At 44.4% G+C, this 15,423-nt stretch overlaps 1 protein-coding gene across 7 annotated transcripts in view; it reads right to left on the bottom strand.

The window, feature by feature from the left end:
• Positions 1-15,423, bottom strand: part of LOC112565664 (neuron navigator 2-like) — a 207,750-nt gene that overhangs the window by 43,778 nt on the left and 148,549 nt on the right. For all 7 annotated transcript variants that reach the window (XM_025241282.1, XM_025241280.1, XM_025241284.1 and 4 more), the window contains exon 3: positions 12,149-12,201. In XM_025241282.1, coding sequence (XP_025097067.1) covers positions 12,149-12,201 — 53 coding nt within the window. The remainder of the gene's footprint in view (positions 1-12,148; positions 12,202-15,423) is intronic.

Here is a 15,423-nt window from a genome sequence, read left to right as displayed (position 1 = left end):
TCCGCCGGAGGGCGTCCGCCACTTCCTCCTCCAAGAATTTGTAGCAGACGACAGATAATGGATGCAATTCAACACGCTTGCTACAGACCTGGGGAGATAATTGAATTAAGAAGCGCACTGACGCCAGAAGCAGAAGCAAGCAACTTGAGGGGTAAACATTAAAAAAAACTGTCTTTCATCTTAATGGAAGGAACTTTTTATTTTTAAAGGATGATGTGATGAGGTGGACCGGAGTTGCAAAGCCCGACTTCGCCATGGTTCGTCAGCTGTTGTAGGTGAATATTGAAGGTGAATATCACGGCAAGCTAATGTACCCGGTGAGTTAGTGTAAACATGGCTAACTGCTGTAGCAAGTTAGTGTAAACTTACAGTAAGCTAAATAATGGAGGAGGGTGGCATACAACAGTCAGCAGTACAGACTAATAATGTGACAGTTATTACTATCTGTCGGTGGTGCTACAGATTTACTATCTACACCTACCAAATAAACTCATCTGCACCCTGCTGAAAATGGCTACAGTACTCGTAAGACAAACAATTTGATGTAATCAAACGGAAGTAGAACTGATTCAAAGAAAACAAACATGTCAGCATGCGGAGTTTCAATTATACTCGCCTTCAAACTGTAAATTTAAAAGACAAACAAGCGGAATTACATTTCGCGCAAGGATTTACTAGAGGTGGTAGAGCGGCTCTACAATAAAGTAAGCTGAGTGAGAAAGTGTACCCTGGGGTAGAGAAGGAGAGATCACAGCTAAGTACCCGGTCGTAAAGTGATCGACATACAGAAACCTTTCAACACAGACATGTTCACACGATGCTTAGAAAGCCCTGACTCTCCATGATATCACACGTGTCGGTTTGCTGTCATGGCAACGCCTCATTGTGCTTGTTACAAAGAATTTTCGTTGGCACCGTCAGTGACGTCACATGCGGATGGTTTCGAGTCAAAGGTCAATCGCCCCCACCCCCCAAGCTTAAATAAATAAAGGTTTTACAAGACACTGGGTTTTCGTGTTCAATTAACGACAACGGTGTGTTTTACCTGCTGACTGATTGTAAACAAAGTTTTCTTCCTGGAGTGACTCGCTTTAACCAATTTCTAGAAACTAGGGACAAAAGGGCATGAGTGAACTTGTTAAGGTGACTGACCTACCCGCAAAGTTCAAGTCAGTTGAGTACGTGCTTAACGAGAATCACTTGGAAATGGTGTGTGGAGGGGTTAACGCCAAACAGTCAGGTACACCAGTGACGTGCACCTGGCCACAGCCAGGTAGGCATCTCGTGTTTACGGTACCCGCTGATGCTGCTCGCAAGTTTGCGTGCCTGGCATTCCCCTTTATTTCTTCTTCTTCTTACTTCCTCTCCTACTTTTCCCTGCCTCTCTTTCGTTCTTTTTCTCAATTATTGTTGGTCTAACGACGGAGAACAAAAACAAAACAAAATATTAACGGTTTGCTGACGCAACACTAAGTAACAGAACCGTCTTTTGAAATTACACGGTTACCAACATTCAAAAGACTGAAATCGCAGTATTTGATGTTTCGCTGTATCCACTCTTAGGAAAATGTATCTCGGAGGGATGCGGACCACACCTGCTGGTAACATGACTTCGTTAACGAGAAACTCCGCGAGGCCTCTCTCAACAAAAATTCCGTCAGTCACGTGACGACGAGGAAACGCTGTCAAAAGCTGTTTACTCGGCGACTTTGGAAGAAAGAGGTGTGGGGATGCTTCTCCATCCCTCCCCCATCATCCACTACCTACTAGTTTCACTGTCTAGCTGCTACCCAGTCAGGCGGCACGACCAACAATATACAAAGCCACCCACCCCGGGGGTAAGAGCTCATAAAGCAAGTCCGCACGTGCACCTACTTTTGACGTCACGCACGTGCATAATGCTTCCCTCGCCGTGGAGAGTTCCTACAGCCTCTGCTCGCCAGCACCCGTAAGCACTGAGACAAAAGGCAGCCTGGTTCGAAATTCATGTCGAGGCTGTAGGCCCTTCGAGAAGATAACCCATGGCCAAGCTTCCCTTACTTAGTTTTCTCCATCTACACCAACCTTACTGACCTATAAAAAGATCATCTTTACAAAAAAATTATCATTAGAAGATAACAGTGTCTACCCGTCAGTTCTCAGAGCGACCCGACAGTTACGGTTCACTTACTCCTCTTTCTGCATGCCGGCAAACTCTGGGTAGATTGTGAACCATTAGCGAAAGGGACACAACCTTCACATATCGTTGGTTTTGGTTTTTATTGCACGAATTTAATTGACAAACTGGCTTTTACTTTGCTTTTATGGAAGACAACTCGCGATAAGATTTTAGCTGCGAATATAAATGTCTTTAGTGCGCGGGAGTTATCTCCACCTAGGGACTACCCGAAAAAAAGAGCAAGACTGGGTCAGAACTAGTGTAAACGTTTGTAATGTTTAAGATATTAGTTTCTAGAGTTTGTTTTTATGATTTTATTTCAATGTTGGCAACAAAAAAAAAGTTTTGCCAGAGTCGAGCTAACAGAACAAAACATAGCAATCGGAATATTCACATAGTATTCACAGAATATTCACGTAGTCCGGCTACGGAATAACAAAATTGGAAAATGTTTGCCTTTCCCACTGGTGTCCGTGGCTGTGCACGCATCACACAAATGGTACAACAGACAGTAAAACAGTTGTTAATCTGTTTGCTCTGTGAGGATGTAACACTTCTGGAGCTGCAGTTTCATTATTCTGTGGATGGTGTTTGCACAGACTACCCGCCTCCTGGCAAAGGTCATGCGGTGGAAACACTTTCCCTCGTGTCATGCAAACGGCGCTCGGCAATTGGTCACGGACTAATGATTTCATCAGTCAGCGCTGGAGGCAGATGAATCATCGCAATCCATCTTCTGCAGCATGCTTGCCTCCAACCCATCGACACACATACACAAGTGTTTCCACCTGTCCATCGCCTTTTGTTCTTCCATCATTGGAGCTGCATGTGCCACAGGTGTTTGTCTGCCTCTCACACCATCCTCATCCACACCCCACACGGAGGTAACCTCACCTTTCGACTTTCATCTCATCGTAATCTCTCAGTTTGCGGTAGGGGGAGGGAGAGAAGAGGGGTGGTGTGAACGAGACTGTTTGCGCCTATTCCTTGGGGAACGGTTGCAAATTAAATTATTGCTAATTGCTCATGCAACAACTGAAGCAGTGCACACTAAATCTGTTGCTGTTTGTGATGTTGCACCACCACCACCACCGCTAACACAATCATAACCATCAATATATTACTAAAATGCTCCTAAATATTTCATCGGGACTTAATTTCTTCCATTTTGAATTGTGCACGATCGCCCCAATGCAAACACTGCCCGTTGGTCATGGACGTTGGGTCAAATTAGAATCTCGTCTAGGGCGAGCACACCGAAAAAAAAAAAAATTCAAATCTGATCTCAGCTTTGTGCGTCATGTCTGATCGACCCTTCATTCGCGACGGACCAGAAATAAACACGTGACCTATGACCTACACTGACAGCATAAAAGACATCTCCCGCGTTCCAGTGTCCTTATTCACTGTGGAAGACCCCAAACTGCTTCCAAGTTTCCTACACAAGAAACGAGAGTTTTTTTTTTTTATAATCACGGCCAGACAGGAGGAGTGGAGGATGGGTGGGATGGAGAGGGAGGGGAACAGGCAAGGGGTACTAGACGTGTAGCTTCCGTGGGTACCGCAATTTACCTCCCACCGTTATGCAAAATTCTGGAACCGCGCAGTGCACCATGGGCAAGCAGCCTGGGCAAGCGCCAGAACTAATCCTGCAGCTTAATGTCTGCCGTGGAAATATATTCTGGATGAAAACTGTTCGTCTGCTGCTCTCGGCATAACTCTCGTAACGTCCGTGAATTGCGCGATATTGGGTGTGGATGAGCGGGACGTCATTTCCGCGTAGTTCGTAACGGTTTTTTTACGGGATGTGACGTCCAGACAGAGTTTGTAGAAAGCGACCTTTTGTAGAAAGGAAGAACTTTGCATTCGTTTGTTCAAAATCCATCTTTTCTTTCTTTCTTTATTTCCTTTTCTTTTTCTTTTTTTTCTTTTTTTTTTTTTTGATTAAACCGGGATTACGAATATTGAAATTTTACATCAAAAGAAAATTCTCATTATTAGTTATGTCCAAACATCATCTTAAAGGAAAGCTGTTAGAGAGATAGAGAGACAAAAAAATGGAAGAACGAAAAAAGAATGGATAAAAAAAACAAAAACAAAAACACACAGAGTGGAACGAGAAAGTTAATTTCTTTCCTAGAATCCCAATAGAAACAGCCTTTTCACATTTCGCTTTTTTGAACTCTCCCACGTGATCAGTGATCTGCAGCAGTGGGCGACACACCCGCTCCGTTCCAGTCGCTATCATCAAGAGATCCACTCAGGGTGGGAGCGAGTGAGCGGGTGCGTGGAGGTGAGAGGGGAGGGGGACAGAAAAGGATCGCATACCGCCAGCCAATCATGGCTGCCTTCGCTTGACGCTCACAAAATCTCCCCAGGGAATTTTTTTTTCCATTTTGGCGAGAAGTCTGACTTTTAAATGTTTGATGTCTTTGCCTTGCCGCCTCTGACAGTCGTCTGTGCTAAGTGATACGCATGCGTGAGTTCACACTCGCAAACTAGTCTAGAGAGAGAGAAGGGGAGAAACGGGGATTGGGGGGTAGGTAGGTGGAGGGAAAATGGGGAGTATGGTGGAGAGGGTGAGAGGACGATCATTTCGTTGTCAGACTTTAGTTCCACCACATCGATCACTGGCTCGTTACGAAATATCTATCACAATAAAACATTTTTTTTCCTTTCAAAAAACTGGGCCGAGCCAAATATAAGTCAGTATTTCTACAAAACTAAGCAGATGCTTCCATTTTCTTTCTCAAAAGGTCAGTAAATATCTCCATGAGGGAAGAAGACCTGGAAAATATTAAAAAAGAGCCAGGGACATCAAGTTCTCAAGACTACAGCCAAGGAGAGCTGGCATCACGATGCTTGTATCTTGGGAAGGGTGGAGATATCACTAAGGTTCTGGGAATAGTATCTTATATTGAGCTTTCTCCCATCCCAACCCACCCCTCTTCTCGCTCAAAGACTGATATCTTATTTAAAACAACGAAGAAGCTTCACGTCCATACAGATTGGGATCCAGGAGAATTCTTGAAATCATACAGAGCTTTACGCATTGGATTTTCACAAAACTCTTATAGATATTTCACTGGGCGAGGAGGTCCAACATGTTTAAGAGAAACTCAGCTTCCAGAAGTTTCGAGCGCTGTCGTAGTGGCATCCAGGGCCAGCATGTAGAGGAGCGTCTCCATCACCAGGACTTGGGACCAGAGCGTGCAACTCACGTGCTGCGATCGATGTGAGAAGATAGATGACGGGATGATGCGTTGGGGGAGGAGGAGAACAGGGGTAGGGAGGGGATCGACGATGGTGACGCCACAATACCAATACCTTCATATTCAAGGCATAGCGAGGGCCTCAACTGACTCGCGCCCAGACCTCTTCAGACAATGATCATCGTCACGTAAGACTCCCGGATGAATTAACCGCCAATGGTCAAGCATTTCCCTAAGTCCAGAGCACGGTGGGACATTTTCCCCTCAACCACCTCCGATTCCTCCAGGTTACATGGGACGACAACCTTTTTACCAATCGTATGCAACAGTTCTCTGTTGTTTCTTTTGGAGTTGTTTTTTTTCACGGACAAGCATACCCTCCTGAACTTGTCTAACGAACACCAACGTGTAAAGTGGCTTGTCAAAAAACGACTTCGACACTAAAAGCAGACAAAAGGACTCGGCACATTATGCATCATTCACACGATGACAGCCATGGTGTGATTCTCCCAGAGTCCGACACATTCCCAGGAATGTTCAGCATCCTCCGCAGACTTCCAGCTGTCCCTCTAATCGATCCTGGCGCCGCCTAATTCTGCTCAACAATGGAAATATTTGAATTCACCTCCGCGAGAGAGAAAGAGAAAGTAAGCTGGCGAGAGGAGTTTGGGGAGAACAGAAACAGTCACGTGGGCAGGATGAAGCAGCGCGCGACTAATTTCCGCTAGACGGCGCTCTCACAAAGCGAAGACAATCTCGTGTTTCCTTTCGGCTCGCACTGATCATCGGCCTTTTGCTTCAAATCCAAACACGTCAGTCGTCGTTTAGAACACCGGACAATGACGGAAACAGCCGAGTAAACGGAGAGAAAAAAAAAATCAACGGAAACCGCCGAGTCTGGCGAAAAACAACGGAAACAGCCGAGGATGAAAAACAGAAGAGAACAGCCGAGTTGGGATAAAAAAAAACACGGGACATCCTGCACGATCTGGTCACGATTTAGTTGCGGTAGAGTACGGTGGGAGAGCTTAGACAAGCGTTTGATGGAATGTTCTGCTGGAGTCATTCTGTGAGCCGCCTGAGACTCGAACCGCCTAAAGTTGTGATACAAGTCGAACAAAATCCACACCAACATCACATTCCCACCCAATATTCACGAACATGAATTTTTTTTACATCCCCCAACCGCTGTCAATTTTTGTGAGTGGTTAAATTGCAATATGGTTAAAAAAATAAGAACATTATCACCTTTCACCTTCATTGTCGCTGTAATAAATGCGAGATGAAGACACCAGTCGATGGTGTCCTCAAAAAGGTATTTACTACATCCATTGCAACACCCACACAATTCTTCGTTCCTTGTATGAAGCTGGTGAAGGACTCACAAAGGTAACAGTCACGTGTCACGTGAACCACCTACGTGTTCGTCTTTTTCCCGCGATTCTCTGGTAGCGACCCGGTGACATTAGCGACAGGTCAGTGAAAGTAAAGAACCTTCTGGACGGCCTTGACATGAAACAAGTCGACGATGACGCCAGCATGCAGGCAACAGGCAGCCTTCCTGTCTGGCACTGGAGGGACAAATAATTGAGTTGTCCTCTCCGAATGTTAAAAAAAAGAGAGAGTAAGCATGTCTTCTCGCTGACTGCAGACAGAAGGGGAGACAATAGGTAGGGTTGAGGTAGAGGGGAGGTCACTTCTGTCTAGTCTGAATTTTTTGTCTCTCTCTCCCTTTCTCTCTCTCTTCCAACGGCTAAAATGGTTGTGCAGTGTGCGTTAGTGTTGGATGGTCCCCCTTGGATACTGATACTGATCTTTCTCCATCAACCTTCTTGTCTCCCCTCCACAAAATGGCTATCGCGACCTCTCTTCTTTCTGTCAGACAGCAAACCCCCAAAATTCAATTTATTTTGTCTGGCATTTCCTTATTCTATTTTTTTTTCTTTTTTTAAGGTCTCCCGGGGTGATGTTACTGTGCAAGTGTCCGCCTCTGAACTCTCAAAACCGTCGCCGTTGGGCAAAGACATAACGGTCTTTGCTGTCTGAATTTCTATTCCCGTATATATAAACTTTGACAGAGTTTTAACTTTTTACACTTATTGTTTTCTGAATAGAGAGAATCGAATTAAGTACACCATACATAAAATGAGGAATACTTTGGTAGAATATGTTTCCAGAGTGTCTCATGTTAGGATATAAGTGTTTACTAAAATTGTTTCACCTTCATCTAGCAACTGTTGCATTCTTTGAATTCCTTGTTTTCGAAGATAAAAAAATTTATTTTATTATAAGGTTGCATACCATAAAAATGTGCTGGTTTCGCTACAAATTAACATTTCTATTTCCATTCACTTCGTCCTTTCATCAAGAACATTTCTGTCCGCTCAGTATCTTGACCAACATCTTGTTGTCGCTGTTGTCTGTCGCAGTGTCATCCATTGTATTCCAAACTCCACAAACATAAATCTTTTACATAATATACTATCGTCCTTAACTTCTGTCGTTGTTTCATTTGTGTGTTTAATCGTTAAGATTTAGTTCTACTCCTGTCTTACCAAAAGGCCGTCAGATGGAAAAGCTCGAGTAAGGGCAAACGTCAAATCTGATGCCACATCCGGCAGTTTTCGCTGTAAGGCAATTGCTACCTGTTCAGCATCAGTCTCCGAACGACAACCAGACTTTAAAAAAAACTTCAACATATTTTAATAAGTCACTCGAAACCCATTTACCGGAAAACTAAAGATTTTGCTGTCTTTTTCACTGACAGTCGTTAATAGGGATGAAAAAAAAAACATTTACAGAACGATCTTACAGCCATCTTTGATTTTCGTCTTTTTATCTCCATCGTGTTGACAATTTGTTCTTAAACTTATGCAATTCTTACGATCGCTAGCTGTTGCTGGAAACTCTCAGATAAAGCATCTAACATAAATTTTGTGAGGTGCACAGTCTGGTTTATACGCAAGTGTCTTTTGTCTGTGTGTCTGTGAGTGTGTTCATGTAGGCATCTCTACCAGTGAGTGGAAAAAAAAAGAGGGAAAAAGTCTGAAGAAGAACGGCTTTGTTCTAGGACCATAAATTCCTTGGGACAGTTCCAGACTTCCATATGCTAATGTCCGCACCAGTTGACCTCCTGTCAGCCTTGACCTCCACCACCACGTCAACCCCAGCCTATGCCACTCATCCGTTCCCTCGTTTTCAGTTCGTACCCTGCTTCACTCTCTTAGTCAGTCGACTCCCCTCAACACACACAACCATCCAACCACCCCAGCACCCACCCCAGTCAAAGCCGACTCCCCCCCTACACACACAACCACCCAGCCACCCCAGCGCCCACCCCAGTCAAAGCAAACTCGGTCTCCTTGTAGGGGATCGATACCTCTCTCTGTCTGGAACACGAATGGTGGCAGAAAACAAACTTTGTACACAGCCGCACTGCTTCACCAAACGCAGACTTCTGTAAACCCTTGTCTACCCTACACGAAGTCGACCTTTGTCAACAAAGCCCGCAGACAAAATAACAGATCTCTTGACTCTTGAGGAACAGAACCAGGAGACAATGTCAGTACTTCAAAAAAACAAAAAACAAAAAACAAAAAAAAAACAACAATGCTTGAAGAGGATTCTCGGGTGTCACGATTTAAATAATTAGCGAACAAAATTCAAAGTGCTTGGGACCCAAATCTTCAGCTTTAAATGATCTTTAAAAGAAAGACAGATCAGATGTTACAGGAGGATGATTAAGTGAAGGTTGGAGCAAGAACATGAAACATACAATGCAGCAGAACGACAAAATATGTAAGAATAATAATAACAACAGAATAAACAGAAGAGTTTACCAAAGCTGTGAGAAAATGTATGGCACAGAGAAATGTTCAGAATAAACAGAACGGAGTTTCTAAAATCACGAGAAAATGCACGCGTGGTGCATGTCAAAGAAGTGTTAAGTAGACGTGTACAGTGCCTTTAAACGGCAGTAAAAAAATAAACAATGAACGAGTCCAGAAAAATAGAAAAAAGTGTTTTGTGATTTTTTCATAAACAAAGTTGCACGTGTATGACGAGGGTTCTGTCTTCCTAATTCATCAACCCACACCGTGAATGTGTGGAAAGGTTCTAAGATTTTAAGTTTGTATGGACATGTCCATCAGCTGTTTGTTTTTATGTTTGTAAATTTGTTCTTTAAAGCTTCTTTCTTTTTTTCTGTCAGTTTTTTCCTTCCCAGCTAATGGTGGCAAATAAAACCTCTAATGTGCGTGTTTGTGTGTTTTTGTGATAGACGACGCTTCTAACGGGAAAGAGTGTGTGAAGGTTGGTGCATGGAGCGGGTCTTTTTTTTTTTTCATTTTGTAAAAGTTTAAGCTTAATTTTGTAAAAGTCTGAGGCTGAGGTATCATTTTATATAAATTATTATTTAAACAAATGGATGTACACTACAAACACCACACACACATACAAACACAAACACAAATGCACGTCCACTGTCTTGTTCCCTACACACAGACCAGGGAGACAAGGGTGGACACCACACCATCTCGCATCACCCAGAACCTCCCAAACCCACAGGGCACGCAGGCCTGAGGACGAAAGTATTCCCCTCCCATTCCACGAGAAACGCAACAAAGCGACTGGAGGTCAGGCGGCCGTCAGTACCGTCAGCACTCTGGAATCTCGCACGTCACTCGCCAGCGACCTCTGACCTCCTCCACCCTGGCCGGGGAAACAAAGGAATGCGGCGGAGTTCGCTGTTATCTCATCAGCACGCGCGTCACTGGCTCTCACAACGGAACGTCTCCAGCATCACGTGATCGATTGATTCCAGAGCTCAGCCTTCAGGCAACAGCGCCTGCAGTCTCCTTGGCTGGAACACGTCGGCGTCAGCAGGAGTAGGTGATGCGCCCTGTCAGACATAGGTGCAGGATCCCAGATCCCTCCAACTTGACAAGTCTCGGCGAGTGAAAACAGAAAAGATTGGAAAAAAGACGAGAAAAATAAATGAAGCGAGGCAGAAGCCAACAGACGTGTGCTAGAATGATACCAAGAGTTGGGAGCTGGCGTTTGACGATCAGTCCTTGTTTACCAGGGTGTAACGGCTTTGAGACCTTTGACCCGTACTATGTTAAGGCGCTAAAAAAATATGCAGCAATGATGTTGAAGGTTGTAAGTCGTATGTCTTTAACCACGGGGTTGAGAAAGACCGCCATGAACAACAGTACCCAGCAGGACGCTCTCTATTTTTTCTGTCTTTTTTTCTGTACTCACACCCGCCTAAGCAAACAGTCGCGAGTGAGATCAATGCTGATCCTCCCGCCATCCGTTTAGGGGAGGACACTCCGCTAAATTGCTTATCGCAACACCAAAAGAACAGGAGGTAACTCCGAAAAGAAAGGTTACGACCTGCTGACGTCATAGACATGTTTGACGTCATAGACGAGCTCGACGTCATCTACATTTGCACGTCATCCAATGCAACGTCATTTTAAAAGAAATGGCGAAGCGGAGAGTTGGAGATGCCGCCGCATGCAGCAGCCAGGCAACAATAAGTTGACAGACGACACACACACAAACACAAAGCTGAATTTTGCATTGAATTCCGTTTGAGTCTGAAAACCCATCTGTTGGCACGTCATAACTGCCTTGGTTGAATCCATTCCAGTTAAAATATTCTAGTCAGGATTGTCTCCCCCCTGGTGTCGCTATGAGCGCCATATTTCGCCATGTTGCGTCCTGACAAATTCTGAAGCTCGCAAATTCAAGAATGCCACTTTAAAGTCGACGACACTTCTGTTGTGGCCAGCAGCTGGTGCCGCTCCACCCGCACTGAGATGAATCATCGCTGGCTTTGCTTTCATGTCGCTGGCGATAAAGCATGCTTGGCTGCCTTGTCCGCCATTAGCCTCCCTTTGACTCACTTGACCCGCATACGCGAAACGAGGCCGAGGTCTGCTGACAAATCTGTGTGTGTGTGGATGGGTGGTCAAGGTGGTGGATGATGGTTGCTGTGTGGGTGTAGTGGGTGGGGTGGTGTATGAGAGACAAACACAGAGACAATGAGAGACTCACGGACGAGTTCACAATTGTATGTGTTCTTTCAGAAAGGAACAACAGAAGTTCACCTCTAGGTTACCGTGACCCCGTCAAACTGTGAACCGGTGGGCGTGGCCTCTGCAAGAAATTCCTCTTCCTCCCTCCCCTTAACCCTCCCTCCATAACGATGGCATCTTGAATTTAAGGAAAGCATAATGACAGTGCCATCATGGAGGATGTCATTAAGTTGCTGTGACTAAACAAAATATTACGGTGGTGAAAGGCAAAGTTCACAGATCCACAGATCCACATATTCACGGATCTGTTGAGGAAAATAAAACTGTCCTGAGGGATATTGATCCTCCTGGTGTACGGATTCCACACGCATTCTTCGCGGAGAAGAGCGATAATAAGGGACAAAGTTAAGAAAAGTAAACAAATGATAAGCTTAGAAAACAGACAAACATTTTCTGAGGTGGTTCTGGGATATTGCAAGAACATAAATTGGTACAGAGCATCTAAGGTAAGAATAAATGAATGAAAAAGAAAAAAGGGAGAAATAATGATGCATGAGAGAAAAGTAGAAACATTAATAAGAAAATTAAATGAAGGAAAGACTAAACAGAAGAAGTTTACAAATCATCACTTTTCCTTGATCTCTTCGCTCACAGTAAGGGGTCTAGTGTGTATTACAGAAACGACGAAAGAATATTCAGCACAAGAGAACAAGGATGTAGTGAGCTGTACTCACCATCTGTGCCGAGTTCTTGGGCTTGGGCTTGATGTCCCTTATCTTCTCGTTCGCTGCAACATCAGATGACAGCGTGCATCAAAAAGGGTCTCCGGACAAACCAAAGGACAGGAGACAGGACACAAGAGACGGTCAACAAAACACCATCACACCATCACCTGTATACACCACACCACACCACTACACGTTAATATTAATGTGCAATCATCCGCCAAGTCTGGAAGTCATTAGCTTACTTAATTAATGGTTCGTCGATTCGTTTAAAAAGCCACCGAGAGATAAATGACAATGTACAAGAAGGATAACTAACAAGGCAAATGTTAAAGAGACACTCCGAAGGTGTGGACGAACATTTGACAAACTTTGGCAAAATTTTACATAACAGTTAGAAAGATTATATAAAGGAAATGTGGATGGTCAACTAGTCCACCGCGCACACCAGACATTGCCAGACAAATCAGCAAGGAGGACGTGGCTAGGACAGTTTCTTTCCCTCCTTGCTCATCCTATCGATTGGAGCTGCTGGGAGGGAGGAAAAGTGTCTGCCACCAAGGTGTAACGATCCAGGTGTGCTCAATACCTGTCTCCAAGGCACAGGATTTGAGTGGCAAAGGGAAATAATTTCATAGGCAGCACTGGATGTCGTTATTAACGCTATTAAACGCTCGGTGATTCGGTTGGGAAAAGGGCGATAATTTTCACCTAGGTGGCGCGGATTACTACAGGACTGCCAAACTAACAACTCGCTGTCCGCAGACTGTCGGATCGCTTCCACACTGAGACTAAGGTTCCTAGTTTGATTCTCTTCTCTTGATCATATTAAAATTACTCATTTCTTTAGTAATTTTTAATTTAACGGCGGAATATTTTGTTACTCTGCAATGAACTTTAAACTGAACATCGATTGACTCGGGTTGGCCTTTAACTCCTCTCCCTCGCCTCCCTCTATCTCTCTCCCCGCTACCCACCATCTCTTCCCTCCTGTTTGTCTCTCCCCATCGACGAATCATTTCAATCGCGTTAAATCGCGCTGCCCTCGCGTCAACACTCTCCTTACCTCAGTCTTGGAGAGCTATTTTTTTCAGTCAACACAGCTAATGCGTTTTCGAGACGATTCGTGGTGTGTGTGTGTTTGGGGGGAGGAACATGTGGGGGTGGTATTGAGTTCGGGTGGGCGTTTTAGCGAACTTTATTTATGCTGCATTTGATAGGAATTTTTTTGTTAGTCCCACAACCTTGTGATGCTTCTCCATGTCCGTGGATTTGCTGCCAAATGGCTAATTAGTAAAATTACTCCACACCTTCTCTGTTTCCTCTCCTGATCTTATTTAAGTGGGTGAGAAGAGAGAGCTCCTCCACCTTTAATTAAACCTCTTAAAAAGTGTAAGTCGGCAAGGCAGAGAACTTCCAAGTAAATAAATTTATTTGAGCTCATTATGTTTTATTACAAAACTCAGCAGCTGATGATTAACAAAAAGCTTTGATTGGTCCCAAAACAGAAAAGTTGACAATCATCATTATATCTGTTTTTCTCTCTCCCCCACGCCTATTCTCACCCTCCAACTACTCCTATCACGCCGACACCATTGAGTATAACATTAATAATCATGAGAAAGTAAAGACGGAGTAATTATCTGCTAAAATACTCGTTGCCATGGCACTAAGAACCTGGCGAGAAGCCTCGAGAATATTTTCAGCTTAATGTTCTTGAAATAACCGGCACTCAGCACCTGGGAGCAAACATCGCCATCATGTACGATCGTTCAGCCGCTGAAACCTTTCCCTGAACAAATGATGGGTGTGCCTAACATCGCCACATCGTCGTTAATCAGTTTAAGGAGGCTGGCGACGAAGATCGCGGCATCTACACCCGGGAATCAAACAGTGGAGACGGTGTGGCCTCCTCCCTCTCTCTCACACACTACCTCAACATCGTTAACAGATTCGCAGGTATTGTCAGAGAAATATTCCCATCGACCACTCTTCTCTCACCTGTTCAGGACAGGTAACAGAGCCAATTTCACTCCCTAACTTCTCCTCCCTTCGTCTATTGGCAGCAAAACCAAGCCTTGGGTATGTAGGGTACCACAGTTAGAACAAGTAACCTACCCACATCCACACCACCCTGCTTTATCTTTAATATGACTGATATAGCTTGGTCAAACAAGCTCAGCCACCATCTTACTAAGTACGAATGGCTGGCAATAAAAAAATTAAGAAAAAATTCACACAATCGCATAAACGTGATTTTCTCTTCATTTAAAAATTGTCACCATTAATTCTTTAATTTGGATGTTTGTTAATATATTTTATATGCAGACATTTAAACTGAAACAGGTTCCTAAACTGAAAACAGACTGGTTGATTTCCCTGATTTCCCTTCTCTCGGTTACGACCTGTTTGGTGGATTTTAGCGAATCTTTGTAGGGAGGGTATTTTTCTGTGCGAGACACTGATTTTTTTGAAGAGATGTGGGATTGGGTGGTGATGCAAGGCAGGACACTAAGATGGTGCCAGTGCCAATGACAGAACAAACGCCTTGTTCCCTTTGAAACCTCGTGTGAAAGAGAAAAAAAAAAGTAGGCGAGCAGATCTCGAGACATCCTCGTTACCGTGAGAGAGAGAGAGGAAGACAGGAAATTTCGAGAGATCCATGGCGAGAGGAACTGTCCGCAACCGTCCTGCTTCAACGAAGCCGGGGAATGATAGTCATGGGAAAAAATTGTTTTCAAGCGCACGCGAGCAATGGGAGGGAGGAGGAAAGGAGTGTGGAGGAATAAAACATTTGCTTGTACCTGCAACAGAACACGTGCCTGCGGAACATGCGTACGTGCGTGTGTCCGCCCGCCTCCTAAAGGTTGGAGCACGCAAGGTTGTAGGGATAAAAGAAAACTGCATAAGATGAATCCAAGGAAGAACTAAAAGACGAAGAAAAATCTGTGGTGAAACCATGAAGTAATCGATAGTCCTCCCTTTTATTTTGCACAGGATGGCCAATCCTACCCTCTCAAAATGGCGCTGAAGGGGGGTGGGTACGAGACGAGAAAGAGAAATCGCTATGCTACAAAGAAAATGAGTCACAGGAATGAATGCTAGCTCCAGCAGCTCTTTATCCTTCTCGTCTTCTACAAGCATTCAAGAAAGGCGTGTAGATGTTGGTTGGCGAGGAGGAGAAGGAGGAGGAAGAGATACTGGGAGGGAGATGAAGCACTAATGGCACACCCATTCTAGTTTTTACCATCTCTTCCAATTGAGACTTGAGGAAGCACGGCAAC

The sequence above is a fragment of the Pomacea canaliculata genome, linkage group LG6 (assembly GCF_003073045.1).
Source record: "Pomacea canaliculata isolate SZHN2017 linkage group LG6, ASM307304v1, whole genome shotgun sequence".
NCBI lineage: Eukaryota > Metazoa > Mollusca > Gastropoda > Architaenioglossa > Ampullariidae > Pomacea > Pomacea canaliculata.
The sequence above is the reverse complement of the archived record's forward strand: the minus strand, read 5'-3'. Positions and strand labels throughout refer to the sequence as shown.